The sequence below is a fragment of the Sinocyclocheilus rhinocerous genome, unplaced genomic scaffold, assembly GCF_001515625.1.
Source record: "Sinocyclocheilus rhinocerous isolate Xijiao unplaced genomic scaffold, SAMN03320098_v1.1 scaffold1127, whole genome shotgun sequence".
Taxonomy (NCBI): domain Eukaryota; kingdom Metazoa; phylum Chordata; class Actinopteri; order Cypriniformes; family Cyprinidae; genus Sinocyclocheilus; species Sinocyclocheilus rhinocerous.
This window is the reverse complement of record NW_015632463.1, coordinates 234,903-256,770: the sequence shown is the minus strand read 5'-3', so window position 1 is coordinate 256,770 and position 21,868 is coordinate 234,903. Positions and strand designations below refer to the sequence as shown.

General features: G+C 36.6%; 1 protein-coding gene across 3 annotated transcripts in view; it reads left to right on the top strand.

Annotated features, from left to right (window-relative positions):
• The first annotated feature begins 218 nt into the window (after positions 1-218).
• Positions 219-21,868, top strand: part of efnb3a (ephrin-B3a) — a 36,207-nt gene continuing 14,557 nt past the window's right edge. For 2 of the 3 annotated variants that reach the window (XM_016555293.1, XM_016555291.1), the window contains exons 1-2: positions 219-1,152; positions 14,034-14,329. In XM_016555293.1, coding sequence (XP_016410779.1) covers positions 1,004-1,152; positions 14,034-14,329 — 445 coding nt within the window. In that variant the 5' untranslated portion in view covers positions 219-1,003. The remainder of the gene's footprint in view (positions 1,153-14,033; positions 14,330-21,868) is intronic. The other variant, XM_016555292.1, reaches the window with a different exon arrangement.

Below are 21,868 nucleotides of genomic sequence, written 5' to 3'. Positions count from 1 at the left end.
TGTATTTAATATTTGTGTTTCTGTGTTGATCAATGAAATGACGGAGTTATACCTTCCCCATAATTTATAAACAACTACTAAACCTTTAGAAATATTAAAAAAAACAGGGCTCGCCTCTTTCGGTTAGACTTGTTTTCTCAGACGAGGTTGCTTGTTTTTGTCCTGAGATCTGGCAACAATGCTGTCAAAGCGCGAGACTTTGCAGAGAATCGGACAGAGCGAACGGCACGCGTCGTATCCATGGACTACAGGAATATCTCATTTCTTGTGTCCAATGTTTCTGCGTTTGTTGCAGCAGACTTTTACCAATTACTGCCACTTACCTCCTTTCAATGCCCTGCTGGTGGACACACTCGCTGTTGTTTCAGGACTGTGACATCGTATTTACGTAAATATTTTGGATATTAGACGAGCGAAAAGTTCTGGATCTCTCATTTTGGACATTGTCAGAGGTGTGTTCTTCACCAGCGTGAAAGTACTACACACCTTAAACACTTTTGTCCGCGGAAAGACTGCATTTTTTGTACCGGGTGGATGTTCGTTTTCTTAACGGGAGTAAAAATACAACTCCGAGTCCTTGATAGAAATGCTAATGCTGCGGTTGATGGAGAAACATTTCTAAGAAACCACCTGCAGTGGACCTGGCGCCCCGTATCAGTGTACGTGCGCTTCAAAACATTTAACTTCACCCCCATGCACACTAGTAATATTGTTTGAAATTCATCCAAATCAAATTCATACATTGACCAGATGGCTTTGCCTTCTCAAATTTGACAAAAATTGGGACTTTCAGTTGAGGTCATTGACCCCTTTGAATGGAACAAAGGAGGTTGATGTTTCTGCTTTCTTTTACAAACATTCAGAGATTCGTTCTCCCGAGTCTTTCAGATGTGGATGTTGCGGTCACACCATCTCCTCAAGCGCAGAGGGATCTAGTGAAGTTCAGCCCTCCACCAGTCTTTTGTCTCTGTTAGGTCCCATTCATTTGTCTTGTAGGAGGAACATGGGAGTCCAGACAAGGGGAGCCTGGGTGGCTATGGCATTCTCAGACTGGGTCAATGGATTGGGAATTCTCTTAATCTTCCTGATGGAGAGTTTAGCAGTGGATGCGACCAACATGGAGCCAGTCTACTGGAACTCTTTGAACAGAAGGTACGTTGGTGGTTGATATAAAACTCATACACCCAGATACAAGTTTTTCAAGTTAATTCTTCTAAAGACTCAAATACCTCCAATTACAGATCTCTATTTAGAATAAATTGTAATATTTGTCAATTTGCATTTATGCATATAATCCTAGAATTAAACTAGAATGTTGCACCATAGAAAGATGATTCTGATTACATTTTGATTTAGCATTAAAGGATACTTTTAGTCAAGTTAATTGTAAACCACATACGGGGTCCCGGAAAACCTAAAAATATAATTCAAAGTGTGATTTCTATAGTCAACATAATTTTTTGTACACTGGAAAAAATAAAATTAGGTGTAGAAACAATTTTCACTCAGAAATTGTAAGTTTCACAATTAATTACAAACTGCAGTTAACACATTGAATTAAACATGAAATTTTGAAGTAAAAAGACTGAAATCATATTTTCTTGTAAAACATACTCTAGTATTTTTTTTTACAACTTTTAAACTTGAACTTTTTTTTGTAGGCCCTAAGTGTAGGCTAGTTGTACTCCATGTTCTGAAGTTTTTCTTTGTCTAGATGTTTTTGCAAGTATAATTTCTATAAAATGAGTTTTAAACGTCATTATATAGCCATTATCCAGCTTTGAAAAGTAATTGAAAAATCATGGAAATAGGTCAGAAAATGTGGGAACCATGTACATATAAACTTAGCCTCAGTTGGGACAGGGGTGACTTTGGCCTGGGACACAGTCTAGTTAACGGTTTGGACAGACACTCAACTGAGAAAGACCGGGGGGCATTTTCCGGCTGGCTGCCTCCCGATTATGGGTCGCGTGCATGCCCTCCCTAGATAAGGTATTCATAGTGACACAATATACAAACCCACGCAAATGTCCTTTGATTTTTGTCTGTGCTGAGGATGCTCTCTGGACAAGAGGAAAGGAGAAGCCACGTTAAGACCTTGGGTGAGAGACCGAATCAGGAATTCTTTCATCCCTGAGAAGGAGATGAATCAATAAGTGGAAGAAAAAATACTGGTTAGGCAACTAGGTAGTTGGTTTGTTAAAAAACTGCCTCTGAGAACTTCAGAGCTTCACCCTGACAGACGGATGGTAGAGAAATATAATTAGGGAAGACAAATAGATCTGAGGCGGAAAAGATAAACATGGTTGTCTAAAAGAGAGAAGAACATAAAGATTAAATGGATGCTGAGCCAGAGTTTCAACTTATGAAGTAGAGAGAAGGAATTGCGGGGTTTGTGCAGATAAAGTCATATATAAAAAGCAATGGAGAAAGTCATTCATCCATCCATGTGAAATAAATGTCGCTCTGATATCTGAAAAGGTCGGCGTGTTTACTCACACCCCGACAGCCACATCCCTGTCAGGTCATCTCGCTCTCCTTTCACTCTCTCCTTCTCTCCTTCTCTCTCACACACACATTTGACACATTTGCCCACAAGACAACTGAACATTTCATCATACACACAGAGATGCCAGAAAATTTATTAATAATATAAAAAATCATCAAGAATCTACGGCAGCGTGTCAGTGTGTCATTTGCTTCCATAATCTGACATATTGATTGCGTGAAACTGAAAGTTCAATGAGAGTAAAATGGTAGTCTGGGACATGTTTTCCATCAGGAATTGATTGGATCATGACTTACAAAAATGGAAAACATTACCGAATGCATGTTTGTTGAAACAAGACTTTGAAGGTTGCCTGGCCACCGGTTAATATAACCTAAAAGACCACAAGTCAGGAGTTTTCAAATTGGGGTACAATTTGAATTTGGGTTCCCCTGAGGGCTGCACGGGGGTGCTAGATGGTCTGTGGAAAATGTTTTTAATTTTTATTTAGTTGTAGGGCTGTTTAAGTGAATGTGTTAACTTAAAATATTCATTAAATATATTTATCACACAAAAAAAGTACAATATTTAATTTTAAAAGTGTTTTAGAAATAATTCTGAAATTAATTTAAAATGCTTGTCTTCAGGTTTATACATTTAACATTACTTGACTAGTGGGTGCAAAAAAAGATACATTAAGCTTAATACTAATAAAATATTTTACAGATAATATCTTTATAATTTACTTTGGCTTTCATTACAGTAAAGTACAGTAATAAAAAAAAAATAGTTTTGCAAAGAGCATTTTTTTCTCAAACAGTATTACGGGGTCTTTGTACATAAAAAAAATTATAAAGCTGCTTTTATATTTTAAGAGGGGAATATCATCCTATTTTGGGGTCCTTGGGATCAAAACGTTTAAAACTCTGGTCTAAGTGATGCCAGCAGAAAAAGAGGAAAAGCAACTTACCACTTCTATTAAAGATTACAAAGCATTGATGCATAATTTACAATAGGACCATGAAACATTCATTAAAATGTAAATAGGGTCAGTTTTGATTTCATGTTGACTTTAACCTGACAACTCTCAAAGGTCTTGTGAAGTCATGTAGTACCCTGATGTCTGGAGAAAACCATTAGTATGTCCATAGAGCCTTTGCGGAGAGAAAAAATCACGTTGAAACGGGTCAGACAAGTTATGGGATGGAGGGGTGCGTGGGAGGAGAGGAATGGATTTCAGCCCCTCAATGAGTGTAATCAATGTTGAGCACAGACTGTCTCTATGCATTGCTCCTGGGGAAGTTGTTGTACAACTCTGCCTCAAATGAACATTAAAAATTGAATCCTTCATGGCTCCCTCAATATTTAATGAATCAGCTGCTAATTGGAGACAGATAAAAGCTTTCTTAACTGGGTTAAGCGTTTCAAATTAAAACATTTTAAGGGTAGGAAAAGATACTTTGGAAAACTGACAGGAAGAGCACAGAGCCTACATCAGATCTTCAGACTTTTGACTTCTACTGTTGTCGCAGTAGGGTTTTTCTGGCAAATCTGATCGATTGGTTCTCCTTTGATGAAAGATCCTGTATAGAGCCTTTCTAGGGACCGAGAGCAGACCGAGATTAAACATTGTTAGTGAAAATAATGGATTTAGGATTTGTAAATGTGTTTCACGGTGCAAGTCCCTCCAACATTTCCTAGCCATTTGTGTGTGAGAGAGTGTTTTTTTTTTTTAAGAGATAGGACCTCATGGAAAATGTTACATTGTTAAAAGAGAGATTGTGATTGTGGTATTAAATTGACTGAAAATGGAATTGTACCACTTGACCTCAGTTTCCAGGGGTGTGAGAGTGGGAGGATAGTCCTCTACACAACACCCCTCCATTAGTTCATCATATGGACTGCTCCATCATCAGACAGGCAACAAAGCCATTTGTGAAGGGATTACTACCTCTATACACACTTTCTCTCTTGCGCTTTTTCTTTCCAGGGTTAATGTCTTTCTCCCTCTCTGTCACATTCCCTTCACCTATTCATCTAATTCTTTTTTTCTCTCCTCATTCATTACCTCATTCTTTTGTGTCACTGCTCTCTCTCTCTCTTTCCCAGAGGATAATTTTATTGCTTCGAGGTTGCTCTTTCATAGCTCATAGTATCAACTTTATATCTGAGATTTCTTCTAATGTCTTTGGGGAGATACAAATGAGATAATTATTGACGTACAGTAAGGAGATTAGTTAGATACTTTGAAATGTTTGAGTTCTGAAACTTCCAGACTTGTGTGTAGGCAAATCTGACAATGTGGTCTCATTAAAAATCATAGGTAGTTGCAGGTAAAGTGCAGTTCTAGCACATTTTCATAGACCCTGACATGTATATTATTAACATATTGACAACATGTAAACCCAAAGCATTTTACATTTGAATAGCTTTAGAGATATGCAAATGTTAATGAAATCTTTAGATTTATCACATATTGAATTTAGTTGAATTTGTACATTGATTTTTAAATGGTTAAATGTGTGCAGTCTCGCATGCATTTAATGTAGTACTTACTTTGTTTGACATTATAATGGTTTCACACTGTTCTTTGTGCCATTTTCAACTCCAATCAAAGGATACCATCACTTTACCCAAACCTAAACTTTAAAATGGTAAAATTATTGTAAATTATCATCATTGAATAATTTAAATTGGATTTAGTTTGTCAAGGGAAAAATGTCTAATAGTGAAAATGTAACTATAACTAATAATAGTAAAATGTAACTATACAAATATATTGATCAAATAAATATAATTTAATGTGTTTATAAAGATTTTACATTTCTAAAGTTGTGCATATGCAAATTGTACATTTCAGTGCATATCAAAACAAAAATCTGTAAATGTTATGTATAAATCCTTACTATTATGTTGATATGTGATCGGGCTGAATAACATATTCAGACTATGATGAGATGTTTTGTGAAACTCTGTAGAAACATGACATTACTTAGATAATTTTTTCAGGAGAAACATTTGAAACACAAGAAGTTTAAGCAGAATTCTCCATTTACTTTTTTTAAACATTTTTTATTTTTCATTTCTCTCTTGAAATTTAATTTTTAATTTATTTCCTATGGTTCTTGTGTTCCCAGAAAGGCATTTAATTTATACCAGCAACCCTTGAAACTTCATAGTCTGACTTCAATTCAGTTTCGATGTTATTTAGTTGGACCTGCCATCTTCGTGATGAAAACCTCCTTCTCTTGTTTCACTTGTATTTAATTTTCGGTTTCAGAGGTGCGTCTCTGGCATGCCTTCAAAGCCCTGGCATGATACTATGCTGTGTGTGGAAAGAGTAATTACAGTTTTAAGATTACTCCGATGATGGTTCTGAACCGAGGGGGGAGGAGGTGGCATTACAGTGAATGACCGAGACAAGCATTGCGCTTTACATCATCTGTTAACATCAGCACCCCTTGTAAAACACAACATTTATGATGATGACAGTGATTGTTTCTTTAGCTGTTGTTCGCTTTCGTTGCATGTCATCTATGGATTGAGGCTATACAGGATTAGGGTTTTGATGTCATCCAATTTATTGGAAAAACTCCTGTTCTCCTCCTTCTTTGCCTCTCTTTTTCTTCCTTGGCCGTCTCTTGTTTCCCATCCTCATGAAGGTTGGACGAGCATTTGCTTCTGAGGGAACAATGTAGGTAAATGGCAGGTCTTATATGTGAATCATGATCAATAGATTGTCAAGAAACACAATGAAGAAAAGTAAACCGACAGCGATGAGAACATGCATTTGTTTTTATAGACTAGATTAATCGGTTATCCTGTTTTTAACTCGCTGATGTCTCATTAATAGGCCCGGATGCAATCTGCGGACTTCCTCCATAGAATTCTGTGGAATGGATATAAATGCTGTAAAATGTGTCAAACGGTGGACCCACACACTTCCACTCTGCCACTGCAAAGATTTGCGTATTCTAAACAGGCCGCCGAACATTTTATCCACAAACTTTAAAAAGAATCAGAATTGGTTAATTCCCCCGTGGCTCGGTTCAAACATGAAAACGGAGAGTTGAGAGAACACATGAAAAGTGAGTTGGGAGTTATCCTTTCTCCATGTGCCCTCCTCTCTCTCTCTTCCAAACAAAGGGAAGGTTATTTTTAGTGACGTTCATTTTTAATCACCTGAGTGTTTGGAGCTTGATGAGTCTTTTCATGTTGGGCTGAGGAGTCAGCGGCCTCTGGGCCCATCAGCTCCCTGGAGCTACTCGACCTAACCACAACAGAAGACCACCCGGTAGACACATTTTGTGTAGAAGTACACAATATGTTGCTGGCCAAGACATTATTTGCCAATAAATTGGGAAAATTACATAATTATTTTCTGTATTGCACCATTTTGCTGTAATGTGCCCATAAGGCCTAACAAGTCTCAAGCGTTAGAGAAAAGTTTTGCTTTCGACCACAAGGACCAATTCTTTGTCAACACATTTTTCATGTGCATCTGAGGGGTTTCATGTACATTACTGTTCAAAAGTTTGGGATTAGTAAGTTTTTTTGGGGGAAAAAAAAACTTGCTGCCATGTTTCTTTATAGAGAATAGGCTTTCTTCTGGCAACCCTTCCAAATATGCCATACTTGTCCCATATTTTTCTAATTGAACTGTCATGAACGTTATCATTTAACATGTTAACTGAGGCCTGTAGAGTCTGCGTAACTCCTGTTTGAGTCCGTGTAACGCTTCTCGGAGCGTTACACGGTCTGTTCTTGGGGTGAATTTCCTGGGACGTCCACTCCTGGGAGGATTGGTGTCTGTTTTGTATGTCTTCCACTTGTGAATAAACTTCCTCACTGTAGAATGATGGACTTCAAAATGTTTGAAAATGGCCATTTTACTCTTAGATTGATGGCAGCATCAATTGCTTGATCATTGATCAATTGCTTATGTCTTTCTTCTTTGGTATTGTGTTAACACACACCTGAAGGCTCCAGACCAGCAAACTGCCAAAACTTCTGCTTTTATCGAGCTGCTCACACTTGCTGACGATCAGTTAATCAAAGGTATTTGATTAGCAGTGCCTGACCGTTACTTACCCTCTTAATTCCCATGTTAACAGTAAGGGTGTCCTAACGTTTTCACACATGACTTTCCCATCTTGGCTTTATTTTTAAATAAACAATGTCACGGTGCAATATGTCATGTGTTGTTGTTCATCTGATGTATTATTTTCCTAAATTTCAGACCTGCCAAGGACCAGATAATTTTGTATTATGCCCTGATACGGAAAACCATGGAATTCAATAGGGTGTCCTTACTTTTTCACATGACTGTGTGTAAATTGATTAAAGGTGACCGTAGACTTTAAAAAATCAATTTCTAATAAAAGCTTGAACAATCTTGACAAAACATTTTCCACAACAATATTAAGATGCACAACTTGTTTCAACATTGATAATGAGAAATGTTATTGAGCACCAAAAAATTTCTGACCCCAAACTTTTGAACAGTGTGTACAGTTGTGTACTATCACTTGTATTGACATTTACATCAATGTGATGCCTAACTATCTAATCTGTAGGTTTTTTTGTTTGTTTGTTTTTTAGATTCCTATCATTGTGATCATATTTTATGTTATAGGACTTTTTTTTCAGTTAGTTAACTGCTACATTTGAAAGGGTTAAAATGCTAAAAGTACAAATCTGCTGTCAAATCAGCCATAGCAAGCTGCTGATTGGTTACCATTATTGCCCCCAGAAGTTCCCTAATTTTAGGCTTTTGTGTTTGCATATATGTGAGTCACTGTGCATTTGTGGCATGCGGTTCTCAGCCGTGTGGTAAGTGGGTTTCAGTCCGTCAGAGTTCAGGAATGTGTAAGTTATCTCCAGCCCTTAGCTAATTAAATAGCACTGATAAGAACATGAAACAACACTCTCTGAGCCCTTAAGATAATCTGGGTGCACTCAGCAGGTCCTGATGACCATAAACTCCATAGACACAAACACATTCATTTAAATGACGATATGCTTTCTATTGCTCAATATTAGTTACTGCAGTCTAATCTAGAATCAGATTTCCACATGGTCACTCCTATCATTCATAAAATTATACAAATTGCCACCCGTTGCGTGTTCTTTTATTAAAGTTTTAACTCTTTTATGCTTCATCAACCAATAAGAGTCACTTAACACATTTACCATGTTTAAATGGATTCACTTTTGCACACTTTTCCCTCAAAATCAGCGCAGTACACATATTCATTCTAGACTTAGCACATGCTAAAAGAAAACCTTTTGTATTTTTAAAGTAATTTTAAAAGCTTACTTTAGTATTTACTGCATTATGTATAAGTTTTACTTTTAAGGACATTCAGGGTTTGTTACTTTAGGGGATTCTCACACACATATACACAAGTTCTTAGAAAACCAGGAGAGAGGAAATATCCCCAGTTTTGTGCAATTACTACAATTATAATAAAATAGTATCATTATATAAACTCTAAATAGAGGTCATTTTCCACATTGCTGCAGTGAGGTGAATGGTAATTGGTGGTTTAAGTTTGTTTGAGTTTCAGCTCCATCAGCCTTTTGTTGCTTTAGTGTGGCATGAGGAAACTTAAAATACCCCAGATTCTGCAGTGATGAATCGATAATGAATATGAACCTTGTGAATTCTGATCCTGTTCTGTGACATTTACATTTAAAGTGCTTAATCACTGATTTGTGGGGGTTTGTGTCTAGGTTGCAGAGCTATATTTCCCATGTTAGAATGCTTTTTCTGCCTGTCTTAAATTTCCACGTAAATGAAGATAAACATCGGCATTTTCATGCATATTTCATACATAAAAAGATCAGTTAGAGTTCACGGAGCTCACAGAAAGAGCATTTCGAATACATATGTAGGCATTTATCACTTTGATTGCCTGTTTACTTCAGTGCAAAAGGAGGTTTGATTTGTCTCTAATTTAAACCAAAAATCACCTTTTACATGAATAAATATGTTTGCAAAATCCACCAACACCAAACCGAGGAAATTTAGCATTGTCATTGTCACTGATAACCAATGCAAAGAACACAAAATATTTGCGCTTTCGCTTGAACCACTAACAGACAAAGACTGTCAGTTCTTTCAACAAGCAAAGCTGTTTTTTTTTCCTGCGGAGGGAAGAGAAATGCATTCAGCCCGTCAACTGGTGATCACATCAGAGAAATTTTGACATGTTCAAAAGCCTTTGAAAAATCAGTGTAGTGTAGTCAGAAACAGATGCAGCATGTTACGTTTGCTTCTATCGGTAAATTGTATTATGCTGAGATTTGATTCTTGTCCTTTGTTATTCTGGGGTGGTCTTGGTAACGGTCGCCGTGCTTCGTATCTCTCAGCAGGGGTCTGACAGCTCTCTGATAGAAATGTCTTCCGTTTGGACTGAAGGAAAACAGTTGGGATCTGCAGGGTGGCAGGATTTGAGGTTAACATATCCATTTGCTTGAGCTTCAAGAAAACACAAGTAAGACTAAATGCGCCGTTGTCCTCTGTTGTGAAATTAAAGGTGCCATTACACTTTGACTACATATAGTGCACCAAAAACAGTCATAGTCGAGTATTTTATGACCATTTTCTACACTCTCTCTGACTCTTTTAACACTGACAGCAGTTTGCAGCAGCCAGAAATCATTCATTTACAATGAGAGTCAGAGATTTGAGGCATCATGAGCTTTTTTTAGAAGGCGTGTCAAGTAAAAAGTACTTAAATTTTGAAAAATGTGTCTAGAGATCCCTGAATTTGAATGCAAGAACCTGTGTGAACAGCTCCTTCAAGCTTGAATTTCTTATGGATATGATTAATATTTGATTAAATCACACTAACTTGTTAAATTGACTGCACTTGTTTATTTGTGCATGCAAGTGGCTATGTGCTCATGGTTGTCAAACTTAATACAGTGTCAGTTTCAGAATGATACATTTTTGCAGCTTTGTATGCCTTTATAGTTCATTGAACTGAATTTTGAATTTATTTATTTGTGCAACAGCAAGGAAAATTCTTTTCCATGTTGTGTCCTACTAAAATGGTATAAAATAATACACAAATAAAACATTCTGCAGTATATAATATTTATTAGGGATGCACAACATGGTGTTACCATGTCGGTTAGCCAATATTAGAGATTTTTTATTTATTAATTATCAGTTGATATTTGATGTGCTATTGTTCTTGCACATTTCCCTTTTTTACATTTAGATTACTGTTGTCATCCTCTAACGTTCACTTAAAATTAATATTTAAAAGCACTAATAATTTAATTATTAAATCTTTTTAGCAACTCTCAAAATTAATATGCATTTTTATTCTGTACAACATAATGCTGCCTAAATTCACTTGAAGCATTTTTAGATTTCTTCATTTTTAATTTAAACAAAATAGTATAAAACTTTATTATCAACCATTTATCGGTTATAGGCCAATTTTTTTTGTCTTTGCATATCTAATGTTTTTCATTATGTACAGAGAATGTCCTAGTCTGCTTTTGTCAAACAACACAATACACTAAAAAGATAATGCATAAATTTGGAATTATGATTTTCATCTCCTTTTCATTTTGTCGCAATGTCTTGCTGAAAACACACTTTGGACAGCCCAGCGTGAGCTCATGGGAAGATGTTGTGTTGGTGTGAGTGATGTGGAGGTTTGTTGATGAGTGAAAGGGGAAAAACAGAGTCTGGATTCAAAGCTTCCGTCGGCCTTAGAAACTCAAGGGCGGCCCAAAGTCACTCCAGCTCTGCAGTGCAAGTGGAAAGGAGCCGTGGGATTCAAGCCCACCAATAAGAAGCATCAAACCAGCACAGAAACCCGCAACTCCTCGGCATGTAATCAGGTCGACCACCTCTAACCTTTATCTAAACAGTGTGGGGTGAGTTCACTAACTAATCATAACGTGGTTTAACCAGTAAAGAATGCCAGATTGCCCTCCTGTGTCTTCGATCAGACACAATTGGGTAAATATATCAGAGACAAAAGGATTAAACAAGTCTCTGTAAAGAGTTAAACATACAGACAGTCTGATGAACCCAGTTCATCTTATATGGTCAGAGAGTGTGTGTGTGGTCATCATAATTCACAGCCTCTGGTAAATTGCTTTGTTCGATGAGCAGCACAATGTAAACACAGAAGGCCTAGTGTGTGTTTTTCACCAAACAGAGATGAGTGAGTTTTCGTTTGATAAATTAAAGCGTCTGATTATCAGATTACGATATTTGCTCTCAGTCAGATCCCACATGTTAGTAGCTAATGAAAAGGCTAAGATCACATTGACTTTTGTTGTGTTTTGGTCACGTGTGTTTGGTGCGGCAGACAGCTGATTGAGGCCTAAACTCAGTGTGTTAATGGATATGTGTTGATCCACAGATGAGGTGCTTTTGCTCTCACGTGATTTAGAATTTTTTTTTCCTGACTAGGAAGCTTTTTTTTATCTATCTGTCTGTGCAAAGGTGTCTTACAAACTGCGGTGTGGTTAATTGGAGTTTTGCTTGGATGTCTTGGCCTAATGGAAATGTCAAGCTTTGTACACTTAGCATGAGGAGAGATGAGTCTGCAAAATACTTTTATCTGCAGTGGGGTTATTTGTGAGGTGAATTTTCAACTTCAGAACAAGACTCTGAATTGAGCTAAAATGTCAGTCTGCTAAATGCCAGAATTTTCTTTCCACAAGAGGATGGAGGTATAGGAGCTTTTAAGTGCTGTTTCAGCTTTGGCCTTGGTTTGACTGAGAATGTGCTATATAAAATACTGAATAATTGTTTATGTTTTTATGAAAGTGTTCATATATTTGGAAATGCTCTCGTCACATACACGCTTTTTTGTTTTTCTATCAAGGTCTCCACTGATAGACTCTTTCTATTACTTGTTTTTATAGCAAGTTTTATTTTTTATTTTATTATCCCTCACAGAAACCTTACTGCATTATTAGTTTTTCAATAAGACATTATTTAATATTTTTCACAGGAACCATTTACAAAAAAATTAGCATTGTGTTTCAGAACCATAAGACGGACATTATTCTGTGGGAAACTAAAGTATATTATATGATATAAAAAAATGTATAATGAGGACTGAGGTTACCAAGCTCCACAATAACAAAAATATACCATAAACATTCTCCATTACTGTCTTTGGTAGGTTCATGAAAGAAATAGCATCATTCTTTTGAGTTCTTCTCAAATGAATCAGGTCGATTCAGCTTAACCAACCAGGGGCTGGATTCACAAAATATTCTTAAGAATAAAATTATACTTAACCACTATTTTCGTTCTACTTTCTAATTTAAGAATAAAATTAAGAATGTTTTCTACTCCCCAAACAACCTTTCTTGAGGGACCATTTACACAGAATGTGTTTTTTCCTTTCCTCTGTGCTAATTTTCAGACCACTGAATTCCCGTCAAGCCAGTTACGACAAAAATAGTGTGTGCGCTTATTGGCAAGCATTGCAAAAAGACAGACTTTGAGGTGTTTTACATTGAGTTGATCAGCAGGTCTTTGGCAAGAACCATATTTAAGAACTTCATAAGAATTTGTTAAGAATTGCACTTACTGTAGGAACATTCTTACGAATTTCTTGGAATTTCTTAACCTCTTTAAGAAGATTTTCCTGAATCCAGCCCCTGGTCTGAATGAATAATTCAGGAATGAAAATGATCGAGTTGTCAAGTTCAACTTTATTGACTCAATGATCCGGACACAGCAGTTAACATCTTGCTGAAGGGGTGAATAATGACTTTGAAATTTCATTCAGTTTCTCACATAAAGCAGTTGTATGACCTCAAAAGACTTTGAATTGAGCGCACAAGTTGTATGGATTAGTTGTATGATACTTTTTTGTGTCTTTTTTGAAACTTGATAGTCTCCATTCATCATAATTCAAGTCAAGTCAAGTAGGCTATTATTGGCATTTTTAACCATATACAGTACAGTATGCAGTGAAACGAAGCAACATTCCTCCAGGACCAAGGTGCAATGCAGAACAACATAAATGAAAAAAACAATATTTATAACACAAGACAGATAACAACATAAATTAACATCAAACAACAAATCAGTGCAGAAACACAAAGCACTAAAACCCTACATAAAGTGCAGGTGTTTGAGCATAGAAAAGAGCGACCAGTACAAATGTAAAAAAATATCATCTTTTGTTTTTCACAGAGGAAAGTCATACAGGTTTGCCGTTGACTTGTCTCCCACAATCTAAGCAATTTCAAGTTTTACTATTGTTGGCAAAACGTGATCCCCACATATGATCATTTTCATCACATTGGCAAGCAAAACCACACATATGCCCTCTCACACACTCTCCTGAACCAAAGGGCATGTATGTTTACATTGAGTAAAAAATGTATGAACAAAAGGGCAGTTTCAGCATCAAACAGGCCTTGAGGTTTCATATGCACGTACACGCAAGCAAATATCAAACTGTCAATCTCAGTTTCCATGGAAACGATCATTACGCATTTGTCTGTCACTCACTCTTCATCTCTCTCTCTCTCTCTAATTCTGCAGGTTTGGAGATGAAAGGGGCTACATTCTCTACCCTCAAATAGGGGATCGTTTGGACCTTGTGTGTCCTGCCACGAGTCCATCTGGGCCGAACTCTCCCCCTGAGTATGAGTATTATAAACTCTACCTGGTGTCCTCACGAGAGCAGGCTGACAGGTGTGAGGTGATGGGCACCCCAAACCTTTTGCTCACCTGTGACAAACCCAACAGCGATATGAGGTTTACCATCAAGTTCCAGGAGTATTCGCCCAACCTGTGGGGTCACGAATTCAAGAACTTACGAGACTATTACATCATAGGTAAGTGTGTGTTAACCAGTATCGCAATGCCAAAAAACCAAGAGTATAGTTTTGGACAACAGCATTTATGTGTGGGAATCAATTCCCTATTTTGGGTCCCTCAATTTTTTTTGCATCTAGCTATGCAGAAGTTAGCAACACATGTTCCAGGCATATTATTCCTTGGTGCTCAAGTTGATAACACAGGTTCACGCCCGGTCATGTTTCATAATCTTAATTTTCACTTTCTTGTGTTTTTTTGTATTCTATTATAACTGTTTTTAAACTATCAGCCTCCACAAGCTAAATCCGTCCCACATATTGTGTTATCTTCTGACCTCCTTAAATGTTAGGAATAATTTATTCACTCATCCAACCCACAAATCAATTTTTCACAAAAAAAAGATATTATGAACATGTAATAAGAATTTGTTCCCACAGCCTAATTTGTTTTCTTCATTTTAGTAAAATCATGGCCATGTTGTACTAATTTGTTCCCTCATTTTAGTTCAGTCATTACCATGATTTAACAAAATTAAAACGAGGGAACTGCTTACTACAAAGTACTTATAAGTTAACAAAACAAAGGAAAGAAATTGTAAAATGTGGCCACAATATCACTAAAATGAGGGAACAAATGAATAAAAAGTTACCACGAATTAATAAGTCATGGGAACAAATGTCACGTGCAGTGCTCTGTATTAATGTTGTCTTGTAGTTTTGTAGGATTTTTATAGCACAAGCCATCATTTAATATGAATATGAGACCCCTGATTCATAATATTAAATATTACAAATAGAGTTTAAAGCCCACAAATTAAGATTTCATATAAAGTGATAATTTCTGCTATAAAAAGGATTTGAATGGACAAACATTTTTAGGGAATATTTGCTAATTACCCAAGTACAATAATACCACGCGTCAGCCGCAGGGGTTCTGTCCTGTCAAATTTACCTCATAGTTGCTCCACCAATAGATGAATCCATCGATAAAACCCAGAATATGTGTGCGTGTTACTGTTTGTTCCCTAGGGAAATCACTTTTAATTAACCTAAGTTGGCAGTTGTTAATTTCTACAATATGCCTGTAATGAGAAAGAGAAAGACAGAGCGTTGGGTGCTGTGCGGTTTTGCACACACTTGTGATTATGTGGATCTTAATTGGCTGTAATGGGCCTGTGAGACTCAAGGGCATTTAAGAGCAGCTAGACACAACAGCCCGACCAACAATGGCAAACACACCCCCATATCCACGTATGGTGTCTGCGCTGTCACGGATATAAACTGTTTATGTGTTTTAATATAGGATAAAAGCACAGCTTATTAGTGTAGGTTTTTGTGGTTCCGTCCTGTTGTGTGAGGCTGCGAGTGATGCTTTTAGCTGGTGCTTGTTTCCCGTGTGATCTGCACTGTTTGAAGCTGAGATCTTTTCCCTGCTGAGTGTGTATCAGAGTGTATCAAACGCTCCGAGCTCTTTTGTCAAAACTTTGATCACTGGGCGCTAACTGAGTTCCCAGGGGAGCACTTTACCCTAAAAAGCGTTCAAAAAACCCACTGCATTAGAATCCCTCTCCAAAACCTCCTCTTTACCATCACGTTCTTCAAAGCACATTCTCGTATAGTCAATAATTCACAATTGTGGTATGAGCGCTTGCCTCACTGCAATCGCTGAGTTAATGGTAAAATTAAAAGTGTATTACCGTGTACTTACATGTATGGCTTTGTTTGCCCGTCCTACAGCTACTCGTTTATATTTCGACTTTGGAGCGTCAGAGTGTGCATGTATGTGTGTGTGTTTGTCACACTGGATTAGACTTGTGGTAAGGGGCTGTTAATTATTGAAAAGGTCTTGTTAGTTTATTTATCAAGGTTAAACTGAAATATTAGAGATGAACCTTACTCCCACCCTAACCTGTGTGTGTGTGTGTGTGTGTGTGTGTGTGTGTACAGAAATGTCACAGTGTGATACTGCAAATGAGTGGCACGATGCAGCAAAATGTGAACGCTCTTGTTATAATCAATAAAAGTGCATTGTCTACAAGTGAGCAACATCATTTAGATTTATATTTAGGACATATAAATTTATACGTAGATTTAAGATTTAGATTTAACATTTTACATTTAGATTTTAACACTTAAAATTAAGATTGAGATTGAAAATTTGAATTAAGATTTTATTTATATTTAAGATTTAGATTATTTTAGATTTCTACTTCCATTTAAGATTTAGATTACATTTATCTTTAACACATGATTTTGATTTAAAATTCAAATTTACCATTTGAATTCAGATTTTTAAATTTAAGATTCAGATTATATTTAGATTTAACACTCACAATTTTTAGTTTTAAAATGTATATTTAGATGTTTGACTTAGATTCATTTTTAAGATTAAAGGGGTAATATGATGTGATTTCAATTTTTCCTTTCTCTTTGGAGTGTTACAAGCTCTTGGTGCATAAAGTTTTCTGACCGATGAGCTTTGTAAAAATCGATGCGTTTCAGAAAGGTGGGGCATAGAGGAGAAACAATAATGTACAGTATGTGGAAAATAATGTGTTTTTTTTTACCTTAAACCGTATAAACACATTTCATTACACCAAATACACAAAATAATGTTCTTTTTAGCAACATCATATGACCCCTTTAAGATTAAGACTTTACTTAGTTTTAATGCTTAAGATTCAAATTACATTTAGATTTAATCATGATTTTGATTTCAGATTTAAAATTTGCATTCAGATTTGTGATTTTAATTTGTAAATTTTGTATTTTTTAAAGATTTTTTTTAAGATTTGTACTTGCATTCAAGATGTAAATTTAATATTTTGCTTTAAGAGATTTTTTTTTTTTTATTCACCACTTGGGTGTAATTTTAATATTTAAAATTTTTAATACAATTTTTAATAAAATTAAAAATTACACTGTAGATAAAATTACAGTAAGATAATGATTTTTATAGAATTTTTTCACAGATGTTTATTTTACTGTTCAAAACATTTAAAAAAACAGACAGTTGAAAAAAAAAAACAGTTTTTTGTTGCTAAAATTGGTCCGTTTTTGTTGTTAACACTGGAGACGCCGTTTTGCAATGCACAACATTTAGTGCCCCATACTTACTTGCAATGTAGAAATGTGAGAGGATTTCCCAGCTCACCCGCACACTTTAACGCATGCCATTTCTTTTACGTATTTTTAGCGGCAACATTAAGCATACCTTGCTGCACAGTTTGAAGCCTTGTCAAAATTAAAACCGTACTATTTAATTTCACACAGATGCTGCTGCTCTCTGAGTTCCAAAGTTCTGTGTTTGTGGTTGTGTGTTTGTCTGCCATGCTGAGCCAGGGTGTTTGCTGTCTGATGGCTATGAGTAGTGACTGGTCCCTCCCAAACTAGGTCAGCAATCAGAGTCCCGCGCCACACTACGGTCGGTATGTTAAAGGTGTGTGTATGTGTGTATGTACCATGTGTGTGTGTCACACCATAGAGTCTGTGTTTATCCCTGTGAATGTGTCCGTTTGAATTCCCTGCTCTATTTCAATTTCTGCATGTGTCGGTTTGATCTGAGCAATCTGTGTGTGTGTGTGTGTGTGTGCGTGCTTATATTCTCCTGATAAAGATCACACTGTAGGTCTCAGGTTAACGGGATATAGATGGTTTAACACAGTGATTCATTAACCTTCTGGCATCTGCAGCTGCAGTTAAAGTCATTAAGTACACAAAAACACACCTATAAATGAAAACACAAACAAACCCACACCTGGCCTTGTGTAAATGTTGAACTATTCAAAGTGAGTCTTACAAACATATGATCTTCATAAAACCCTTAAAAATAAAAACCTGTGGTCGGTGTGTTTATTTCATCACATGAAGATTTAATTTCATTGTACGTTACTAAACTTTCCACACAGCTAACTATATGCTTGCAGTGACATCAGACATAGCACACATGCACACACACACAGCAGCAGCAAGGGTGAATAAAGGCTCTTTTGATGGATGGACGTGTGAGCAGAGGGAGGGAGATTACGGTGTGAGGGATTGTGGGAATTCTCCTCACCAGCTGTTCACTAGAGACAGGGAGAGAGAGGATGAAGGGATTGAGGGATGGATGGCGAGAATGGAGTGAGGGAAAGAGAATGGAGAAATCGGATGGTTATGTAGGTGAAGGCTCTGAGGAGTAGAAATGGAAATAATATTAAAAATAAACACACACACTGGCTACACTCACACAGCAGCACAATACAGTTGTTAGCTTTGTTTTAAAGCTACCGTTCAGAAGTTTGGGGTTGGTAAGATTTTTGTTTTTGAAAATCTCTTATGCTTACCAATGCTCCAACTGTTTTTTTATTTGAATTGATTTTAGATTGTAATTTATTCCTGGGCGGGCAAAGCTGAATTTTCAGCAGTGTTACTCCAGTCTTCAGTGCCACATGATCCTTCAGACATCTGATTTGCTTTTCAAGAAGCATTACTTATTATTATCAATGTTGAAAACAGTTGTGCTGATTAATATTTTTGTGGAAACCAATCAGCTTTTTTTTCAGGATTCTCTAATAAACGCCCAGTTCAAAAGAACAGCATTTATTTATTTTTAAATAGAAATCTTTTGTAATATTGTAAATGTCTTTACTGTCACTTTTGTACAGTTGTTAGCTTTGTTTTAAAGCTACCGTTCAGAAGTTTGGGGTTGGTAAGATTTTTGTTTTTGAAAATCTCTTATGCTTACCAATGCTCCAACTGTTTTTTTATTTGAATTGATTTTAGATTGTAATTTATTCCTGGGCGGGCAAAGCTGAATTTTCAGCAGTGTTACTCCAGTCTTCAGTGCCACATGATCCTTCAGACATCTGATTTGCTTTTCAAGAAGCATTACTTATTATTATCAATGTTGAAAACAGTTGTGCTGATTAATATTTTTGTGGAAACCAATCAGCTTTTTTTTCAGGATGCCCAGTTCAAAAGAACAGCATTTATTTATTTTCAAATAGAAATCTTTTGTAATATTGTAAATGTCTTTACTGTCACTTTTGATCTATTCAATGCATCCTTACTGAATAAAAGTACTGATTTCAAAATAGTTGAACTATAGTTATAGGCAATGCTCATGGCTATTATGAGTAAAGAAAAGGGAACAGAAAAGCTTGACTTTGGTTATTTGTTCTTATAGAGAGTATTTGATCTGCATGTTGTGTGAACAGGTTAATTTAGAGTCACACCTGTTTAGTAAATACAGTTGTATTTGTTGTCTGTATGAAAGCAGCCATTCAGTTACACTGCAAAGTAGGACTTCTTAGTGAGATTTTAATTAGTCTTTTTTGGTTTTTCATGTAAAATATCAAACAATTTAGAAAATAATAAATGAATACAAGACAAATTTACTTCAGAAGCAACACTGCATAATATATTAAGACTTGTTTTCATAGAAAATGTACTGCACTGGCAGATGTTTTTAACTTGTTTATACTTATGCTACGTTCCACACAGCATGAAACTGAAACTCCTACTTAAAAATAATGACTGGAACAACACTCGAGAAGTATCATTTCCAGACTGCAGTACATTGTCTGAAAACAAGATGTTTCAAATACGTTACTCTTTCGGGCATATTGTTGTGGTCTAAACACGAGGTGAGATTTAATGACTATTAGCATCAGCATTAGCATTTCGACCTTACAGGACTGTTTCTTGATGTAGGCTCTCTTGCGTTGGGTTGAGACTGTGATTCACAGGGCCCTGTGTGTGTTGTCAGGTTCTATTTCCACATACCATCCATTCCATCCCTCCCAGACCATTGACACACTTCTGAGAGGTGCTATTAGTCAGCCTATTAAGATAATTACCTCAGAGGAAACGAGACAGAGAAAGAGACAGCCCTCCTCCGACATACAGCACCTTTGTATTTGTATTCATGGATCCAATCCATTTGAATTTCCTCTTTATTGACCAGAAAATGAGATTGACAAGTGAGAGTTATAAATAGAGAGTTGCCAGTGCTCTAAAAATCTCCATAAATGTACTACATACGATTTATGCACTATATTCCAAGTCTGAAGCCATATGATTGCTCGCAAGGTTTAAGAAGACTTGCCATATAGTGCACAAGTTGCATGGACCACTGCTATTTTATGCAAATTCTCATCTTGGTTGAATTACCAAAAAATAAATAAAACCATGTCTAGGTCTATGGATATCCTAGTAGCCATTGTTCATTCAGTTATCAAGAAGTACAAGCTATATCAAACTAACTAGACAGCTTATTCTTCAAAACTCTCCAAAGAAGGAGAGTTGCGAAAGGCCAACAGTGGCTTTGAAGAAGCCACAGTGTTCAATAGCTGAGAATAAAATATAAAGTCAATCATGCCAAGAGCTCTGGCCTACATGGGGTGGTGGTACAAAAAAAAGCCATTACTCCGAAAGAACCATGTTAGGGCAAAGAAGCATAATGCAGACCTAGAAAAGATATTGTGCTCAGATGAGAGCTTTTGAACAGAATTCAAAGGTGCAGAGCTCACGCTGCCCACACCTTAAAACACCATACCTGCAGTGAAGTATGCTTGTTTAGCATCATGCTGTGGGCCATTTTTGACCTGCAGGGACTTGGCATATTGTTAAAATGGAGTGAAGACTGCATTGTGCCAAAATACAGGGAAACACTGCAGGTGAACCTGAGCCAGTGCTGAATAGCTCAAGCTTTGAGATCGGTGCCTCGATGTAATCTTAAAATGGGAAGGTGGAGTATGTATGCCGATAAAGATATCTCCATTGTTTCTTTTTGAGAACATTTTGTAATATACAACAATGTGACACTAAAATAACTAGATTTGCAGTACCAGAAATAAATAACATTGCGTAAATTTAAATAACAAGGCGTAAATTTAATTCCACAACAGAGATGCTGTCAACTGTGGAGTCTCACAATTGCAAACTTAAAGGGTTAGTTCACCCAAAAATTAAAATTCTGTCATTAATTACTCACCCTCATGTCGTTCTAAACCTGTAAGACCTATGTTCATCTTCAGAACACAAATTAAGATATTTTTGATTAATTCTGAGAGCTCTCTGACTCTCCCACAGACAGCAATGTAATTACCACGATCAAGGTCCAGAAACGTAGCAAGGAGATCGGTAAAATAATCCATGTGACATCCGGGGTTCAACAGTAATTTTACGAACCTACGAGAATACTTTTTGTACGTAAAGAAAACAAAAATAATGACTTTATTCAACAATTTGTCTCCTCCGCGTCACCCTGGTGCCATTTTGGAGAATATCCACTGAACGTAAACAGCGTATGCTGTTCTGTGTCAGCTGTGTCACGCGGATACGTTATTTTCGTTCTGATTTGAACGTTCTGATTCTGAAAATTACCGTTGAACCCTGGATGTCACATGGATTATTTTACCGATCTCCTTGCTACGTTTCTAGACCTTGATGGTGGTAATTACATTGCTGTCTATGGGAGGGCCAGGAGCTCTCAGAATTCATCAAAAATATCTTAATTTGTGTTCCGAAGATGAACGGAGGTCTTACGGGTTTGGAACGACATGAGGGTGAGTA